Genomic DNA, 19786 nt, shown 5'->3' on the forward strand with positions numbered 1-19786 from the left:
GTTGAGAAACCCCTGAAACATTCTTCAGGCCTCGAGAAACCCCAGAAGTGATGCGATCGAGCAGAATATGGTTGGGAAGCAGAGCTGTGGACACGCCCACCCAGAGCCCCTCCCCTTTCCCACCCCCCCGAGGCCCATCATTGGCCATTTGGGGAGGAGAGGGCGGGTCAACATGACCATAAATGGTCATACCCCCTGATAAATGTTTAACAAATGAATTAATTTTTATGAATTAAACCCCCACCCATTCAGGAAATCCTTCCAGCGCCATAAAGAAACCCCAGGATTTCACGAAAACCCTGGCTGAGAAAGCCTGGACTAGTGTGTTATTCTTTTTCTTTTCCTTTTCAGGTTTTTTCTAAAGCTGGAGCGGTGAAGAGCTGCACTATCTCAAAGAAGAAAGATAAAGCCGGTATCTATTTTTGTTTCCGCACTCTGCCACACTTTAAAGAAACCAGGACGCTGAACCTCAAAGGGGTTCCGTGCCGAAAGGAAGAAGCCTGACGCTTAATGGCTGAATTTGTCAGAAGCTAGAAGACATTTAGTCCCTGCCCTCCTATTACCCTGGAGTGCATCTCTTTACTTTCTCTTGCATCCTTTTGAATAGTTGCCATTCAGCTCTGTGTGGCAAAGTGCTACCCTTAGAGGAGAAGGGCGTAAGAATGCCAAGTGGAGGAAGTTAGGGAGATGTTGGTGAATGTGGGGCAGAAAGCAGGAAAGGCAGACATGGGAATGCTGGGGGGACGGAAAAGAAGAACCAGAAGGAGGATGAGATAGCTGGAATGGTGAACTGAAGGGGTAATACAAGGGGCGGGAGTGCTTCCTCCCCTTTGTCCATACTATATTCAGTAGAACTTCACGTGGGCTTCCTGGAAGTTGCTAGACATCCACCTGTGGTCAAGTGGTGCCCTGAAAGCAACATGTTCAACCCCCTCCCACCCCACTTCCCTAGCTTTAGCTTGCTGACATTGTGCTTATGAGAGTTGTTGAGCAGGTTGGGACAGGAGTGCCCTGCTAGTTCTGGTGGACTCAGATGGCCAGAACTAGCCTCGGGATCGCTGGCAAAGTCCGTGTCACCTACAGCTTGACTCTGGAGCAGGGGTAGTCAAACTGCAGCCCTCCAGATGTCCATGGACTACAATTCCCAGGAGCCCCTGCCAGGTTTTGCTGGCAGAGGCTTCTGGGAATTGTGGTCCATGGACATCTGGAGGGCTGCAGTTTGACGACCCCTGCTCTGGAGTCTGTGACTGCCTTTTGTGTCCATTGCTTCTTAACAAAGGCGTTTCCATGTCTCTGGAATTATTTTTCTAGGCATGCTGCTTTCCATGGGGTTTGGATTTGTGGAATACAAGAAACCAGAACATGCTCAGAAGGCCCTCAAGCAGCTACAGGTAATATTGATTGATTGATTGATTGATTGATTGATTGATTGATTGATTGATTGATTGATTGATTGATTGATTGATTGATTGATTGATTGATTGATTGATTGATTGATTGATTGATTGATTGATTGATTGATTGATTGATTGATTGATTGATTGATTGATTGATTTAGAGAGACAGATAGACAGCCCACCCGCCCTTTACAGGGTTACTGACTTGGAGTAGTTTGCAACAGATTAAAAGTTTATAGTTTATAAAAGCAGTTAAACAATTAAAATTATCCCCTATCTGCCTTGGCTGGGATCTTTGTTTCTGAACGCTCTTCTGCTTGTGGATATGAAATGTCTCCTCTGAGTTGCACTTTTAATCGGAGTTAAACAGGTCCTCTAAAACCACTAGGATGCAGTCTTGGTGCCCTAACAGACTTCTCCTCCTGCAGCAAATTTTCTTTTCATGCCTTCTCCCTTGTCCATTCTGCTCCTTCAGCGCATGCCCAGTTATTTTTCTTTTCAGTCCTCTAAAAAAGAAGAGCTGTTTTTTTGTATATCCTGCTTTTTGCTGCCTTAAGGCATCCCCGCAACAGACACCCTGCAAGGTAGGTGGGGCTGAGAGAGCTCTGAGAGACCTGTGACTGGCCCAATGTCACCCAGCTGGCTGCAGGTGGAGGAGGAGTAGGGATTCAAACCTGGTTCACCAGATTAGAGCCCTCCAGTCTTAACCATGATGGTAATATGTCAACAAAACAATTGGGTGTATTGAAAGTGCACGTATCGTGCAGTTGCATTTTTCAGAGAGCTGGGTATTGGCTATTGAGTTGCAGCGTACAAGTCAAGCACACCAGGGTTCACAGTGTATGTATAGGGGGAAAATCTGATTTTATTACCATGTGCCAGAAGGCAAATACAAACTTGAGGAGATGAAGCTACCATGCCAGGTGATGTCATTGGTCCGCATATCTCAGTGCTGTCTGCTGTGACTAACAGTAGTCCTCTAGCATCTTGGGCAGATAAAGACCATCCACACACTTGCTACCTGAAATCTTTCAATTGGAGATGCCTGGTACTGAACCTGGACACTTGACACTCAAAGTGGGCGCTCTGTCAGTGAGCCTTCCCACCACTAAGCTCCTAGATGAAAGCTTCATCAAGGAATTTAAAGGATCTTGGGTTCCATTGCATAAAAACTGGGGGGTGTAGAGAGACACATAGAATAGAAATGGGCACAAACCACATTTTTGTAGTTCAGTTCATGGTTCATGGCTGAGCCATGAAATGGGAGGTTGTTTTGCGAACTGCTCTGGTTCGTATGGGTTCGTGACCCCTGCTTTCTGCTCCCCACTTCTTTTCATGGGGAGCAGAAAGCAGTGGTTTAAATGGCTGGGAGCCATTTAAACCAAGCCGCTGAACGGCGGTCACTTTCAAAGGTCTTGCCGTTTCTCATACTTTGTTTCTCCAAGTTCTTATATTCATATGCTTTTCATTCTTCTAGCTGTGTGCGTTCTTGAACCAACAAGGAATCTAGCCCCCGTCCATCCCTGCATTTTATGAATATGTTTTGTTGTGCTTTGCAGGGTTGCTCGGTGGATGACCATCGCCTGGAAGTGAAGATCTCCGAAAGAGCCATCAAGTAAGGTTCCCCGCTATCTGTTCTCGGCCGAAATTGGAACGGCCACTGTTCCTATCTTGCTTGCATTGCAATCCTGTTTGATAGGCGTGTAGAGTGGGGCAATTCCTGCTGACTCAAGCGAGAAAGATTGCTGTTCTGCCTGGAGCAGTCTTGCTCCAAGCAAAAACGTATCCCTGTGCCTGGAATAAAAAATCAGCAGGGCAGAAATGCTGATGGAAATTTCTGCTAACTGGGGAGCGAATGGATCGAAGGGGTAAAGAGGAGACCAGGGTAGGGTCTGAAGGAACAAGACAGGAGCATCTTTTCTGAAGCTAAAACCAATATGTGCCTGATAAGCACTTGAATGGGAGGCCGCCTTCTATTCCCAGGTGGGATGGAATAAACAAAATACATTCAAGGTGGGAGAGAGGTCGTGTGTTATTTCACAATATCGTCCCTCTCTGTAGTCACTCTGAATTATATGTAATGTTTACTTGATTTTTATTTTCTAAGGGGTGCAGAGTGGCTGATGTGGCGTTTCTCACATCTGCGCATGGATCATTTTATCATCACAACAAGCCTGTAAGGTAGATCAGGCTGAGAGACAGGGACCGACTCCAAATCATGCTTTAAAAGGACCACAGCACATGCAATGGTGCAGTGGAGGGAAAATAATAGTTTTATTCCGTTATACTGCCCTGACATCTTTTGCCTGCACTTCTTCAGGGGATCTAGATTCCTTCCTTCCTTCCTTCCTTCCTTCCTTCCTTCCTTCCTTCCTTCCTTCCTTCCTTCCTTCCTTCCTTCCTTCCTTCCTTCCTTCCTTCATTCATTCATTCATTCATTCATTCATTCATTCATTGTGGCCAGCTTCCTTCCTTCATTCATTGTGGCCAGCTTTCAGGTCATCCGGTAAACTTCAGGGTTGAGTTGGGGATTTGAACCTGAGTCTTTAAAGTTCTAATCTTAATTGAACAGTCTGAGCTCACTTTACCCCAATTCATGGGGGGGGGGGGGAGGGAGTTCAGGAGCTGGTGTTTTCTAGCAACAAAGGGACTTAATCACAGATTGGGAAGTCTGTCTTTAATTCCCTTGATGGTCTGTTGGCGTGTCTTCCTGTCAGCCTACTGTACAGAATTTTAATGATTACAGAATGTGAACCACTCCAAGCACTTGAATGCACTATACAGATTTTTTCATGTTTCCTGTCATCACAATCCATCTTGTTCAGATTCAACATATGCAATTTTGCCCTGTATTCCTCAAACACTGGACCTGTTAGTGAAATGTAAAACGGAGTCGGACCTATATTCTGGATTGCATAAAGTGCTGCTTTGTGCTAGGGATGGGATGGCAGGAAGTTGAACCATAAATGACCCCTCTTGGCCCTTTTCAGTTCCATGGCAGATGGGAATGCAAATTTTTCACGGAATGCACCTTTACCCTTTGATCCGTAGAGCTTGCTGTATTTCTCTGGTGCAATTCATCTGGCTTTCCGTTGTGTTTAAACCAGGTCAGCAGTGACTTCGGCCCGCAAGAAGCAAACCGGCAAAAAGCAGAAGAGCTCCAAGATCCTTGTGCGCAACATCCCCTTCCAGGCGACCGTGAGAGAGATCCGAGAGCTTTTCAGGTAAGGAAACCTCTTTTGTCTGCATCTGGCTTTCCCTGCTTACGATCTCAAGCCATCCAAAGCGACGGAAGAGAGGACGGATTGGCAATTTGCGGGGTGGTGGTGGGAGTTTGCTTTAGATGGTTTGTTGTGCGTCTTCTCTGGCAACGTTAAGGGCAGGTGGACTGAACTGGGAAGCATTCTCTCTGTTGCCTTTCTATCTTGGAAAGTTTTATGCAGGACTCTGCATAGCTGGGGCCGAAAATGTATGTGTGCTTAAGAGTAAATCGGAATTCGGCCATCAGTACACATTCTCCATATTAAGGAAATGTGTGTCTCTTTGAATGATCGAAGCTTTCACAGCTAGAGTCAATTGTTTGTTGCGGGTGTCCTGGACTGGCTCTCCAGGGCTGCACACAGTACTCCAGGTGTGGTCTGACCAATGCGGTATACAGCAGGATTTTGAAGTGATGCTTCTGTTGATAAAGCCCAAAAGTGCACAGAGAGATGGGAATCTCTCCGTGCCTAAAGTGTCATATGTCTGAAGATGCCAGCCACAGTTACTGGCAAAACATCAAGGTCTAAAACTACCACGCTCTGTGTAAGTGCAGAAGCCCTACCTCGTGGCCACTGTATAATCCTATACTCCAGTCGTTTTGGAGATCTTAGCATTGTCGTAGGGACTTGAAACTTGCTTGTTGGAAATGTGAGCTTTAAAAGCTCCAAGATGTTTTGTTGGCTTGTGTCACATCTTTTCGCGTCTCGATGTGTATGTGGAGTGAATTGTGGCATGACACTGGTTTATAATGAACTTTTGGGTAATCTGGATCAATAGACTTGCCACCAAAACAGTAAAGGGGAGTCAGAGCCTGGGGAAAAAGTTGAGCTCTTTTAAGGCTGCTTAGCCGAGCTGGGAATATGAATAAATTTTAAATAATTGTTGCAATATGCCCTGATGTTCCATGAATGCACTGTGTTTCTTTTTTACTGTATAATCTAGGGAACTTTTTTTGCTGCTTTCATATTGAGTGCATATTTTTGTTAAAAACCCAAACCCTTGAGGCATGAATTATGAATTTGCATAGTTCAGTGCATTCGTAACACTATCCCTACCATGGATCTTGGGGTCCCATCCCCCTCTCCCAAGGACGCTTCCTTTTCCTTAAGGTATTGGAATTAATTGACGAAGATGATCTGGGGCCAAGGGACCAAGCCCTATGAAGATAGGTTGAGGGACTTGGGAATGTTCAGCCTGGAGAAAAGGAGGTCGAGAGGGGACATGATAAGTATTTGAAAGGTTGTCACTTGGAGGAGGGCAGGATGCTGTTTCTGCTGGCTGCAGAGGAGAGGACACGCAGTAATGGGTTTAAACTACAAGTACAACGATATAGGCTAGATATCAGGAAAAAGATTTTCACAGTCAGAGTAGTTCAGCAGTGGGATAGGCTGCCTAAGGAGGTGGTGAGCTCCCCCTCACTGGCAGTCTTCAAGCAAAGGCTGGACACACACTTTTCTTGGATGCTTTAGGATGCTTAGGGCTGATCCTGCATAGAGCAGGGGGTTGGACTATAGATGGCCTGCATGGCCCCTTCCAACTCTATGATTCAATGATTCTAATTATGAACATAGACTCTGCCTTGTACCAATGAGATGACTGTCCTGCTCAGTATTATCACTGGCTCTTCCGGGTCTCAGATAGAGAAACTCTTTCCTGAGATGTGTGGGCTGGAATCTTGGTATTAGAGATTCCCAGAACTGAATTTGGGGTCCTTCTGCATGTGAAGGGCATGCTCTGCCACTGAGCCTCCTCTTGAAAACCCTTCCCTATCATGATTGTTATGACTGCCTCTTAATTCATTGTGGCAAGTCCCAAACACCGTTCCCGTCACGGTTGCAACCTGTACTTCTGTCGCAATTGGATTGAGTGAAAATGATGGTGCAAATGTAATGCTAGCTGGGGTTGGCTCTGAAAAGACCAGGGAGGGGCCTACACACGTGCCCTGGACCAGCATTGTGACTGTGCAGAGCTGGACTTTGATTTTGGGATTGGACCTTTAATAGTTAACTTCAAAACACATATAATCCGTAGCAACCGGTAAAATTGAATCAAGGGGAGTGGGGACGGACGGACGACGTCTGCTGAGCAGCCAATAGAACAACGGAAGTCGAACGTGGCCCTTGCATGTAAGCAGGTCGATGTCGGCCAGATTAGAAAGGGAGATCCACTAATTGACTCTCTTGCTGGCTTGAGGATGCAGTGAAGGGGAGTTAAGTCTTTCCCCCATGGTGCTTTCAAGAGCTGAATTCCCTGTCACTCGGTTGGCTGTCATGTGTAGCAAGGCAGGGGTAGTCAACTTGTGGTCCTCCAGATGTTCATGGACTACAATCCCCATGAGCCCCTGCCAGCATTTGCTGGCAGGGGCTCATGGGGATTGTAGTCCATGAACATCTGGAGGACCACAGGTTGATCACCCCTGTAGTAAGGGACCTGTGTGATTCCTCCATGGGGCAAATGATTCAGGTGCTTAGGAGAAGGCAAATGGGAGCATGAAAACAGCATGAGAAGGTTGCTTTTTTTAAATTTAAACTATCAAGTATCCCTCTCTGCTCTGGTTCCGATCTGAATATGGTATTCTGTGGCTGCGATTGAAAGGGACTTTTAAAAAAACTGCGGATCGATTTACAGATTCTCCTGGTGTTACGCAGGCCAGTGTAGCGTGGTGGTTAAAGTGCCAGGCTACCATCTGGAAGGTGTAGATTCAAGTTCCCCTTCTGCCCCAAAAACGGTAGGGTGACCTTGGGCAGATCATTCTCTCTCTCTCAGCTAAACACACCTGTTGCAAGGATGAATTGAAAGAGAAGGATGTTGATAGCCGCTTTGGGAGAAAAAGTGAGATATAAATGCAAGACATTAACCATGTAGGTTCTAGAACAGAGTGAGAGTCCCGTGGTACACTGAAAAAGAAGAGGAGGAGGAGGGAGTGCTGATATTACTTCTCCATCAGAACAGCTTTCTCAGTGCTGTGGCAAGCCCAAGGTTACCCAGCTGGCTGCATGTGGGGGAGCGGGGAATCAAACCCGACTTTCCAGATTAGAAGTCCACACTCCTAAGCACTACACCAAGACAAACAATTCTTTAATTTAATTTTATTTATACTTTGTTGGTCTTAAAGGTGCCACTGGAGGCCAACTTTGTTCTGTTGCTTCAGACCAACACGGCTGCCCACCTGAATCTATGAGCCCAGGTTGGCTTTTCTTAGATCTCTTAGGAAGGGTCAATTTCCTAGATCTAGGAATAAAAGGATTGCTTGAACCAAGGAAGCTGCCTTATACCAAATCAGAACCTCAGTCCATAAAGGACAGTATCACGAACTCTCCAGAGTCTCAGAGTCTTTTATATCACCTACCACCTGAATAATTTTTGAACTGAAGAAGCCGGGGATTGAACCTGGGACCTTCGGCATGCCAGGCAGATGGTCTTACCCCTGAGCCACAGCCCCTCCCCAGGATGGCAGGGGAGGGGAAGAAATAGAAAGCCCCCTGTTGTAACCACCCACCCTGTACGCAGTAGACCCATCAAGACATTCTCTATACTTGATTTGGAAAGTGCTGTCCATAAAGCGACTATGTCTGGGGAGGCAAAAACTGAAGACAAAAGCTGTTTAAAAGTATATAGAGTGCATATAGCACTTTCTTTTACAAGCAACTCTGTGGCTTCAGAACTGAACATTACTTAAGAGTAAGCAGCCGCTCTTGATTTCCGGCCCCTCCTTGTAGCTTTGTAACAGTCTCCTGTAGGTGTAATGCAGGTGTTGTTTGGGTTGCTTGCTCTTCTTCAGTCAAGCCTGCAGGGGGCACTGTTAGCCTTTGTTGGAGGGGAGCTGCTGGTGAAGGGCTCCCAGTACATAATGCTTTTGCTAAGCATTGCTTGGCTGGGCTGCCCATGGAGGTTACAAGGCTTATTTGGGGTGGGAGGCAAAGTGGGTGGAACTCTGTCGATTCATGCCATCAGAAGCTCCTTCTGAGAAATCCAGTGTCTGTTACCTTAACCTGGTTCCTAGGAAATTCTTGCCTGTCTGGGTCAGGATACCACGTGTTCTGTATGGAGAGATGCCCTTGCATATACACGTTTCCCTGTTTTTATTTTTGGCTAAGGGAATGATGCTCTTTTCATTCGCAGCAATGCAGGAGCATAACGAGAGCAGAGCTAAAAGCCGGTGCGGCCAACAGAGCAATCCCCATGATGTATCTCCCCCCCCCCCTAGTAAAGCCCGGAATTCTTCTGTGCTGATAGTGATTACTTTTTCCTATAGAGGTTGATTGATTCTTTATTAGGACTGCAATTAAATTGTTTCACGAAAAAAAGCACAGGATCTTAAAGACCTTAAATGTCTGAGACTCTCGTACCTACGGGACCTCCTCTCTCATTACAGCCCCCCCCCCCATTATGCCGTCAGTCATCCTCTAGGGCAGGGGTAGTCAACCTGTGATCCTCCAGATGCTCATGGACTGCAATTCCCATGAGCCCCTGCCAGCAAACGTAAAAGGGCCTTCATGATTGTGGCCTCTGTCCTGCAGAATGTACTCTCGTAGCCTGCCGGACATGGTTAGTGTCTGCAGGGCATGCAAAACTGAATTATTTAGGTTGGCCTTTGGAGGGTCAGCAGATATCTGGAGTGTTTTAACAGTAGCATGGTGATAGCCACCTATTTTAACATTAATATTTTATATTTATTTTTGTTTTTATTGTGTGTGTTTTGTATGTTTTTTACCTTATTGGTTTTAATGTTGTAATGTTGTTTTATTGGTTTTAATGTTGTAAGTTGCCACAAGACTCTTTTGGGTGAGTGGCGACAAAAACAGTATCTAATTAATAAACGGGTAAATGATCTTAAGAGCCTCTTGTGGCGCAGAGTGATAAGGCAGTAGTCATGCAGTCTGAAAGCTCTGTCCATGAGGCTGGGAGTTCGATCCCAGCAGCCGGCTCAAGGTTGACTCAGCCTTCCATCCTTCCGAGCTCGGTAAAATGAGTACCCAGCTTGCTGGGGGGGTAAACGGTAATGACTGGGGAAGGCACTGGCAAACCACCCCGTATTGAGTCTGCCATGAAAACGCTGGAGGGCGTCACCCCAAGGGTCAGACATGACTCGGTGCTTGCACAGGGGATACCTTTACCTTAAACGATCTTAAGAGGATTCCCTTCCTCTCTGATCCGTAGGTGGAAATGCCTCGTCTCAGATCTATTTCTGTGCAATGCATGTTGTCTAAAGGCGATGTGTGTGTTTTTTGGTTTGTTTCTGAGCCATGCTCTAGCTCTATGCTCTGTTGTTGGTTAAGCAATTTAGAGCACTAGCTGCTAGCCCAAAGGAAGCAAAACGAAGGCCAGGCCCTTGCTTGGGGATCTACTGGATGTGAAACAGAACTAACTTTTAAATCACGGGTAAGCAAAGTGTGTCAGGGGCTCATGGGAATTGTAGTCCATGGACATCTGGAGGGCCACAGTTTGCCTACCCCTGATTTAAATCACAGGCCGCATTTTGAGCTGAGCACCCACAGATTCCCCTGAGTGGATTCCTGATGCAGCCCAAGGACTCTTTTAACCCTTTGCTGCCCAGTGTGGAGGGTGAAGCCTTGGGGCAAGGTTCTGCATCGGTCTTGATAGTTAAGACAGCTGCGGTGCATAATGAATTTGGCCAGTGAAAAGACTTATTCCTCGTGCTGAGCAAAATTTAAATGAATCCTTTGGCTTTTCTCCCCCCCCCCCCACACACACCCCCCCCAGTGGTCTGGTGCCATCATGTGCAGTTACCTCAATCAGAGCCCATTGATTTGAATAGATTTGAAATCAATGAGTTTATTCTCCGCGCAGAATTGCACTGTAAGCTACATAAGGGAGATCCCAGCATAGAAACACTGTGGTGGGGGGTGCAGATTCCAGCTTGGCTAGGCACCTGCATTTGGATATTGCATTAGAAAGGATGGGGGGAGAACACTAAGGGGAGTGTACAGATTGTGGGTGCAGATGTGTTAAACAGACGGTTGCATCTCGGACAACGTCCTATTTTCTGGTTTGTTGCCAGTCATGCCAAAGCCCTCAAAATCCTTCCTGAATGTCCCGCATGACTCCATTTTTAAAAGACACTAGGCCTTTTCATTACGAAGATATAAAGAAAGCAAAACATGCAGGTTGTGTTTGCGTCCACTAAGATATAAGCCTTTTCCCTCCTTCCGTCCCGATGCAATTGCGGAATGCGGAGGGGGAGAGTTGTGGCATTCATAGTGTGCTTGTGACCTTCCCAGCCTTGACCTGGATAGCCCACACAAGCCCAGACCCATCAGACTTCGGAAGTTAAGCTGGGCCTAACCTTGCTAATCCTGAAGGAGAAGCCGCCAATGGCAAACCACCTCTGATCATCCCTTGCCTGGCTGCCAGACAATCCTCAGATCTCCTAACTATGCTATACACATCATATGATGAATGAATGAATGAATGAATGAATGAATGAATGAATGAATGAATGAATGAATGAATGAATGATATGACCTTCCCAAAGCATCTGGCTGACTACTGTGATCGACATTCCCGTCTCTTTAAATTCCCATAATTACAGTAACTTCAGTGATTGCATTTTTGGGGCTCAATCCGATCCCATATCCCTAATGTCAAATAAGTGGATACGATTCCCTTCCCCTTCTTTGTTGCGACCACAGTGACTCTTCCCCAGCTATTTCAGTGAACGTAGGGAGTTGCTTCCTGCTGAATCAGACCATCAAGGTCATTCAAATTGTCCACTTGGATGGACAGCAGTTGTTCAAGATCTCAGACTTCTACAGCTCCTGCTGCTGGGTAGCTGGAGATGCCTGGGATTGAACCTGTGTCCTTCTGCATGCAAAGCAGGTCTTCTGCTCATGGGAGCCCTGCTTCGGTTTGCACCAGACATGCTATGTGCTGCTAGCTACCGAGTCTGCGCACATTATCCTCTTTTGCGTTCAATAAGCCTTCTGTTTTGAACGTTTTAAGTGTCGTTGTTGGTTGTGTGGCTTGCAGTGTAGAAACGAAGACTTGGGTGCTCGCATTAGCTAAACCAGACACGGGTCACTTTTGTGGCAAGATCTGCAGCAGGGCTGCCAGCTCTCAGTTGGGAAGTTCATGGAGATCTGGGGTGGAGCCTGGGGAAGGAGGTGTCTGGAGAGGGGAGGGGGATCTCTGCAGGATTCAGTATCGTGAATTCCCCAATCCAAATCCATTGTCTCCAATCAGCTATGTTTCCAAGGGATCTCCAGGTCCCACCTGGAGTTTAGCAACCCTAATATCTGAGGGACCGTCTCTCTCCTTGTGTCCCTTGAAGGGCTTTGCACTCGGCTGGGACCAATCTGCTGGTTATTCTTTTCTTTACAACAGGTGTAGTCAAACTGTGGCCCTCCAGATGTCCATGGACTACAATTCCCAGAAGCCCCTGCCAGCGAATGCTGGCAGGGGCTTCTGGGAATTGTAGTCCATGGACATCTGGAGGGCCGCAGTTTGACTACCCCTGCTCTACGACAAGGAGTTCCAAAGTGGCTTACAATCACCTTCCCTTTCCTCTCCCCGCAACAGACACCCTGTGAGGGAGGAGAGGCGGAAAGAGCCATGATATTACTGCTCGGTCAGAACAGCTGTATCAGGTCTGTGACTAGCCCGAGATCACCCAGGTGGCTGCATGTGGGGGAACGGGAATCAAACCTGGCTCGCCAGATGAGAAGTTGGCACTCTTAACCACTACACCAAGCTGGCTGGGCAAGCTTACCTTGAATGGAGATTTACTTAAGTCAAATCTGCCTAGTGTAAAGGTTATGCCTCACAGCAATATTATTTACCCTGTTCTTAATGGTTAGCCCTGTTCATATTATCTGGCTCATTTGAGGCAATAGACGATGCTTTTAAAAATACTTTAAAGACTCCTATTAATACAGGCAAATATTAAAGATGGTGCATTATCCTAAAAGAGTACATCAATACTATATGATGAGACTGTAGCAGTTCTCAATATCAATTTATTTGGGGGGGGGGCTCACCGCTGCATCCCTTTAGCCACGGTTTCTCACCCTTGCTTGTCATAATTCTCCGTCACTGTTGGGTGTGGCAAAGCACGTCCCATAAAGATGTCACGGGAATGGCCGTACGTATTATGGGGAGAGCATGCCATTTTTCTGTTTTCGGTGGCAGCCCCCCATCTTCTGTAATGAGAACCAGTCAGGTGAAGCAGGGCTGGAGTAGGAGCCGGGAGGCAAAAACCTCCACTCTGCCACAACTCACGAGGTGACCTGGCGCCCGCCCTTTCTACGTCACAGGGTGGCTGCTAAAATAAAAAGGAGGATGGGAGAGCCATGTTGGATGCTGCTTTGCTCCTCCATTGTGGGGGAAAGCAGGGGAATCAATTTTGGGAGTGCTTGCCTTTGAAAACAGTGCACAACCAGATCCCTGTTGTACCTGCACAGAACCCCCAACCTGGTCGTATTTTTGTTGGTCTCGCTCTGTTCTATTCTTGCTTCGTCAGTCCTCAGCTGGGCCTGTGAAATCACTTCTTTCCATGTGCATTCACCTCTCCCTTCCTTGTCCTGAGCTCTTCTTGAGAAACCCGGTTCAAAATACAGTCCCCCCTGGGCCGCCTCCAGCTGACCCCTGGCCTGTCAAGCCGGGCCAGCCGAGGAAAGAATGAGTCACCCAAACGAGAGATCCAGGTTGCACCTCAGACTTCCTCTGCCTGCAGCTTGAGATGCTTCGGTCTGGAAAATCTCCCTGAAAATCGAGGGGACCCAGCATGCCACCGTTCAGAATAACACGGCCTCGTTCCAGAGAACAAGGAAGCCTGCTGAACATATTTTGTGCTGTGTAGCGGCTTCACCCTCGGCTCGAGCAGAAAATGTTAGGCGAACATCTGAACTGACTCCCTGGTTGTTGTTGTTTTTTTTTTCTCTTTTTTTAATGAAACGAACACTTGGAAGTCGGGGTGTTTTGTTTTTTTTTTCCTCCTCCTGCAGCGATAGCAATCGAAATGGCAGCGGGCAAAGGATTCGTCCAGCGGGCTGGAGAATTGAAATGCTCCCAGGTAGTTTGGCTGCCCGTAGACAAGTCCAAATGCAGGTGGGGGCAGGTGGAGTTCTTTAAAGTTTTAGGTATATAAGTTTGATATGTGCGTGTGCAAATCAGCTGCTGTTCACGGAGCAACAGGCCAACAGAATGACAGACCACAGCAAAAGCCATGGCTGCTTCTGTGGATTTCCTGTCTCAAAGGAGGGAGGAAAGCCTGATGCTATAAACCAGGGGGAGTCAACCTGTGGTCCTCCAGGTGTTCATGGACTACAATTCCCATAAGCCCCTGCCAGCAAACACTGGCATGGGCTCATGGGAATTGTAGGCCATGAACACCTGGAGGACCACAGGTTGACTAAAGGTAAAGGTATCCCCTGTGCAAGTACCGAGTCATGTCTGACCCTTGGGGTGACGCCCTCTAGCGTTTTCATGGCAGACTCAATACGGGGTGGTTTGCCAGTGCCTTCCCCAGTCATGACTGTTTACCCCCCAGCAAGCTGGGTACTCATTTTACTGACCTCGGAAGGATGGAAGGCTGAGTTGACCTTGAGCCGGCTGCTGGGATCGAACTCCCAGCCTCATGGGCAAAGCCAGTTAGCCCTGAGCATTTGAGCCTGGGAGAAGGCGCTTCCAGGCACTATCCCTCATTCCATGTATAGTCATGAAAGCACCGGAGATCCCTGTGCAGGGTGCACTGCACACCCCAGCAGAGAAACTGGTGGATCAGTCGGGGATAGGCAGAAGTTGCACCCTTCCTCCCTACCAGCTGATAATAATGGCCAAGTTTCTCTGTCGCCAAGCTAGCTATGGCAGAACGAAGCATCCTGAGCATTTGAGGGTGGTGCAAGGCGAAAGCAGGGGTAGGACGGTGGGAAAGACACTCTGAAAGACCTAAATCCCTCGTCGGTCAAAGAGTGAAGAGGCCTCGATGCAATAGCTTTTTACAGAGGCACGCAAGAGTATTTTGGCGCCCACTAAGCAGGCCTCTCTGGACGATGTGGCCGACCTTCCAGACAGAGAAACGGAATCCTTAACGCTCGTGCATAATGCATAATGTGGGGATCAGGGTCATGCCGTCCTGTTTTTGTCTGTTTTAATGTGACCCGGGATAGCTGTTTTGCAGCTGGCCGCCTTCAGAAAAGAAGCCGCCTCTTTTGACTCAAGGTGGCAGGTCGAGAAGGGCTAAGTTAACTATGCCCCCCCCATCCTCCGCTCCCCACCCTCCGTGCTACCCCATGGGCACTGTGAATGCCCTGCCTCCTGCCAGAGTGCTGCAGCAGCCCAAGGGTTAAAGAGGCAACCGAAAGAAACAAGGTATTTCAGGCTCTCATTATTCACTGCCAGCTTCCCCCAAAATGGTATTAATTTCATGCTGTCACGCAGGGCTGCCTCGTGGCTCTTCCAGCGGAGCCTAGCAAGGGCTGGGCGGGGAAGGCACACGGTCTCAGCACCAAAAGGACTTTGAAGGGAGCTGCACTGGTGGGTTTCTTGCCTTCCGTCTGAGCACTTTTCTGGGAAGGAGAGGACCGGCTTCTACGGTTGCTTGCCCGTTCTCCACCAACCCCTTCTAAGCTGCCCAGACCGATTATCCCCAAGTTTCTTACCAATCTCCAAGCGCCTGAAGTTCTCCTGGCATTTCCACTGATTTCCAGAAGACGGGGATCAGTCTCCTGGAGGAATTGGCAGCTTTGGAGGGTGACTTCGGTCGCATCCCACCATGCAGCGCCCCCTGTTCTCCAGGAATCTCCCTCCCAAATGGTGGCAACCCTAATTGTAAGACCGGCTCCTTCCTTTCTCTCGGACACTCAGAAAATCATTCATTGATGCAGGGAGAGAAGCGTAAATAAGCAATGGAGATAGAGAAGATTGGCTGGTGGGGGGCGGGTGTTGTGATCCCCCCCCCTTTTTTTCATCCAGGGGGGTCTTTGGTATTCTCAAAAGTCTGAGGCTGGTTTATTCGCTCCCTGTATGAAAAGCAGCCGCCGTCTTTTTAAATTTTATTTTCAGAACTGGTACGCCGCCTTTCTGCCCAATCAGGGCCAGCAAGGCAGCTAAACCCTTAAAATACCATCATAATAAAAAGCAAAACTAAATTAACAGAGCTGGCCCAGTTCTGTAGGGCCACCAAAGCATTTGTTGGTCCTATAATCTCAATTATATAATATCACCCTTCCCCCCACAAGGCACCGTCTTTGAGCAGAGATCATACCAGGAATGAATTAATTGATGTTGCTGCTGGTTTGCGGAATGAGGATCTTAACTGCTTTTATATTGCGATAACTAACGTTGTCCATGTGGCCGTTTTTAAATTCCATTCTGTTACCGATCCTGCCGTTTGCTGCCCTGAGCCGGCTTGCTGGAAGGGCGTTATACAAATTAAATAAATAATAGTACATTATAAAGGCCCATAAAACCGTATAATTAAAATATAGAGCAGGAAAATATAGAGCAGGAAGAATCCCGGATGATACAGAAAAGTCTTTACTCACTGGCGGAAGGCAGTTGTAGAAGGGGACTGGTGAATAGGACAAGAAGGAGAAGAGTTGGTTCTTATATGCCGCTTTTCTCTACCTGCTTTGAGACTTCAAAGCGGTTTACATTTGCCTTCCCTCTCCCCACAGCAGACACCCTGTGAGGTAAGTGGGGCTGAGAGTGCCCTGATATTATTGAAGAAGAGGAGTTGGTTCTTATATGCCGCTTTTCTGTACCCGAATGAGTCTCCAAGCAGCTTCCAATCACCTTCCCTTCCAACACAACAGACACCCTGTGAGGCGGGTGAGGCTGAGAATGTTTGTAAGCCTCTTTGAGACGACCACGGGTAGTGAAAAGCGGCGTATACAAAACCCAGCTCCCCTTCTTCTGCTTGCAATGTTTCAACCTCCGTTTTCTCACTTGGGACTAATAGTGACCTTCCTTGCAGGGTTGTTTGCAGATGCTGCCCTCTCGCCCTCCTTTTTTGCAAGAGGCCGGAAGTGTTTACGTGCATCTTGAATCCCAGCGTTCGGTTAACTCTTTCCCCCCTCCCAAAGCAAACATCATCGTTATCCGGAGCGAGAAAGGAGCCGCTACATTCCCACACCTCCCCCCCCGCCCAGTACCCCCTCGTTTTGTATCTCATTTTCGCATTATCATCAAGCCCCCCACCCCCACCCCCTGTTTGCAAGGCTATTTTGACAGTTTCTGTCAGCAAAGAGCAGCTGCCTGCCATCACCTCTTATTGGCTGCAGACACCTCTGGCATGGTGCGGAATCTGATTAGAATCTGATTAGCGGCAGAGGGTGGATGGGAATGCGGCCCCCCAACGCATGGCCCGGCGCCAGTGTTTCCAGCAGCCGCTAAATTGTCTTGCGGGCCGGAGGGATCCTTCGCATTTCTCGTTTCAGAGCAAAGGGACGAAACGCGGGAGGGAGGAAGGGAGGGTGTGTGTCTGCTGGGCGGGCTTTAACTTTATTTTAAGGAGCGTAGAGTGGGCCCTGCTCTAACAGCATTTACGTGACCAAAAGGGTAGACGGATCAGAGTTCCTTTCTTTCTTCTCCCAAAGCCAATTCCCATAATGTCTCCTTTACCCGATAGGCACGTTTTAAGAGCCGGCCTCGGTGGTCTTCTTGTATGGTCATGGTGGTGGTTGGCGTTCCCACCGTACTGCCCTTCTCCAATAACACCGAATCTCAGATTCAGGACTAGGACTTATTAGGGTGGGCAAATGTCTTGCCAGTTTACAGCAAGGATGCTATTTTTTTTTCTCATCTGTCCCCTGCCTCTGGGCTTGATCTGCAGATATTAGCAAAGGCTCACGCCCATCGCGATGCTGTGAGAGCTTCACAGGCTGAAAACTGCATATTACCCTGCTGTCGAAAGGCATAACAGCAGGCCCAGATTGTTTTTGTTGAGTCGCTGGGTCAGTGGGTCGAAGAAGAAGAAGAAGAGTTGGTTTTTATACCCCACTTTTCGCTGCCTGAAGGAGTCTCAAAGCGGCTGACAATCGCCTTCTCCCCCAGCAGGCACCTTGTGAGGGAGGTGAGGCTGAGAGAGCCCTGATATTCCTGCTCTTTACCAGTGCCGTGGTGATCCCAAGGTCGCCCAGCTGGCTGCATGTGGAGGAGGAGCAGGGAATCAAGCCCAGCTTGCCAGATTAGAAGCCGCCACTGTTTGCTGCTGCACCACCGCAAGTGCATGAAATGGTTGTTTCCCTCCTGATCGCAATTGTGTACTTAGGATAGTTGAATTAGCCTTATTGCAAATACTGTCTGTAATATCTTTTTGAAGAAGAAGAAGAAGAGTTGGTTCTTATATGCCGCTTTTCTCTACCTGAAGGAGTCTCAAAGCGGTTTACAATCTCCTTCCCTTTACTCTCCCCACAACAGACACCCTGTGAGGTGGGTGAGGCTGAGAGAGCCCTGATATCGCTGCTCGGTCAGAACAGCTTTCTTGTATTATTATGCCTTCACATGCCTCGCTTTTAACCACTGCACCAGGCTGGAATTAGTTAGAGCTAAGAAACCCCCAGGTATTAGAGTTGTGCAGACACAAGAAGGGTCTGCCTTCTCCCCGGCTTGTCACTTGTGAGCCAGCTTGGTGTAGTGGTTAGGAGTGCGGACTCCTAACCGGGGGGAGGCGGGATATAAATAAAATGATGATCATGATCATAATGATCATCTGGCAAGCTGGGTTTGATTCCCCGCTACTCCCCCACATGCAGCCAGCTGGGGCTCACCACAGCACTGAGAAAGCTGCTCTGATTGAGCAGGAATATCAGGGCTCTCTCAGCATCACCTCCCTCTCAGGGTGTCTGTTGTGGGGAGAGGAAAGGGAAGGCAAATATAAGCCGCTTTGAGACTCCTGGTAGAGAAAAGCGGCATATAAGAACCAACTCTTCTTCTTCAGTAATCTCAGGGCTCTCTCAGCCTCACCTCCCTCAGAGGTAGAAAAAAGCAGCATATAAAAACCATCTCTTCTTCTTCTTTGGTCAGAATAGCTTTCTCAGTGCTGTGCCAAGCCCAAGGTCACCCAGCTGGTGGCATGTGGGGGAGTGCAGAATCAAAACCAGCTCACCAGATTAGAAGCTGGCTCTCAAATGTCTGCTTCACCAGTCTTTGAGTGGAAACTGGGGATCCCACAGTTATGCAACTTTTCTCCAAGCAACAGATCATTTCCCCTCAAGAAATTGGGTGGGTTGGGAAATACCTGGAGACGTATTTGGGGCAAGGATGCACCTCCGTGGAGTACGATACTAAGGAGTCTACTCTCCAAAGCAGCCCTTTTCTCCAGGGGACTGATCTCTGTTGCCTGGAGATGAGCAGTAAACCCGGGGGATCCCCAGGCCCCACCTGGGAACTGGCATCCCTAAAGAGGGCTTCCAAAATCAATAAATGGTATTTCCTTAGGAAATCCGGGCTCAGACTGGTTATTTAAAACACATATTTATTGGCCACCCCATTAAGTTTTAGAGAGGGTTTCCGAACTCCACTGAATCATTAAGAAGCATAAACATCAACCATAAAAGCAACAACAGAAAAAGCAACAAGCAGCTGTATAACTGCGGAACAATACAACATCGGAAGGAGCAGCTGACCGGGAAACGTGGGTGGGCATACAAATGTACGATCCAATACTTGGGGGGAAGTTTTAAAATTCACTTTGGACCTAGCTGGTTAAGCTTTGAGTGTTGTTTGCTGTCATCCCATCACAGAGGTCCCAAAAAGAGCAGCCTCTCATTGGTTATCACGCGTCGTCTCAGAAAACATGAGGCATATGTAAGGAGGTCTCAGAGAATCCCCCCCCCCCGAAGACCTGAAGTCCTTGATTTTAGGATATTTAGAGGGCATTATTGTGAGCAGCAGATGTCTTGCTTTTTGTGCAACGTTTCCTTGCTACTACAGTACGGGTTGAAAGCAAAGAACAAAAGCTTTGCTTTCTGATTCCCTGCACACTTTCAAAAACGGGTTGCCAAAGATTTTTGCACAGGGGGGAGGCTGTTTAACCCAGGACTGGAACAAAAGAAATATCTCTATACAAAAACTTTGATGGGTTATTCTGATGCCATTTAAACAAACATAGCAATATCAAAATTGTGTTCTTTTACTACAAAGGCTTTACGATCACTTATACTTGT

General features: G+C 47.8%; 1 protein-coding gene across 2 annotated transcripts in view; it reads left to right on the forward strand.

The window, feature by feature from the left end:
• Positions 1 to 19786, forward strand: part of RBM19 (RNA binding motif protein 19) — a 102214-nt gene that overhangs the window by 21221 nt on the left and 61207 nt on the right. For both annotated transcript variants that reach the window (XM_077308329.1, XM_077308330.1), the window contains 4 exons: positions 352 to 412; positions 1312 to 1391; positions 2957 to 3012; positions 4505 to 4621. In XM_077308329.1, the coding sequence (XP_077164444.1) occupies positions 352 to 412; positions 1312 to 1391; positions 2957 to 3012; positions 4505 to 4621 (314 nt within the window). The remainder of the gene's footprint in view (positions 1 to 351; positions 413 to 1311; positions 1392 to 2956; positions 3013 to 4504; positions 4622 to 19786) is intronic.

The sequence above is a fragment of the Paroedura picta genome, chromosome 13 (assembly GCF_049243985.1).
Source record: "Paroedura picta isolate Pp20150507F chromosome 13, Ppicta_v3.0, whole genome shotgun sequence".
NCBI lineage: Eukaryota > Metazoa > Chordata > Lepidosauria > Squamata > Gekkonidae > Paroedura > Paroedura picta.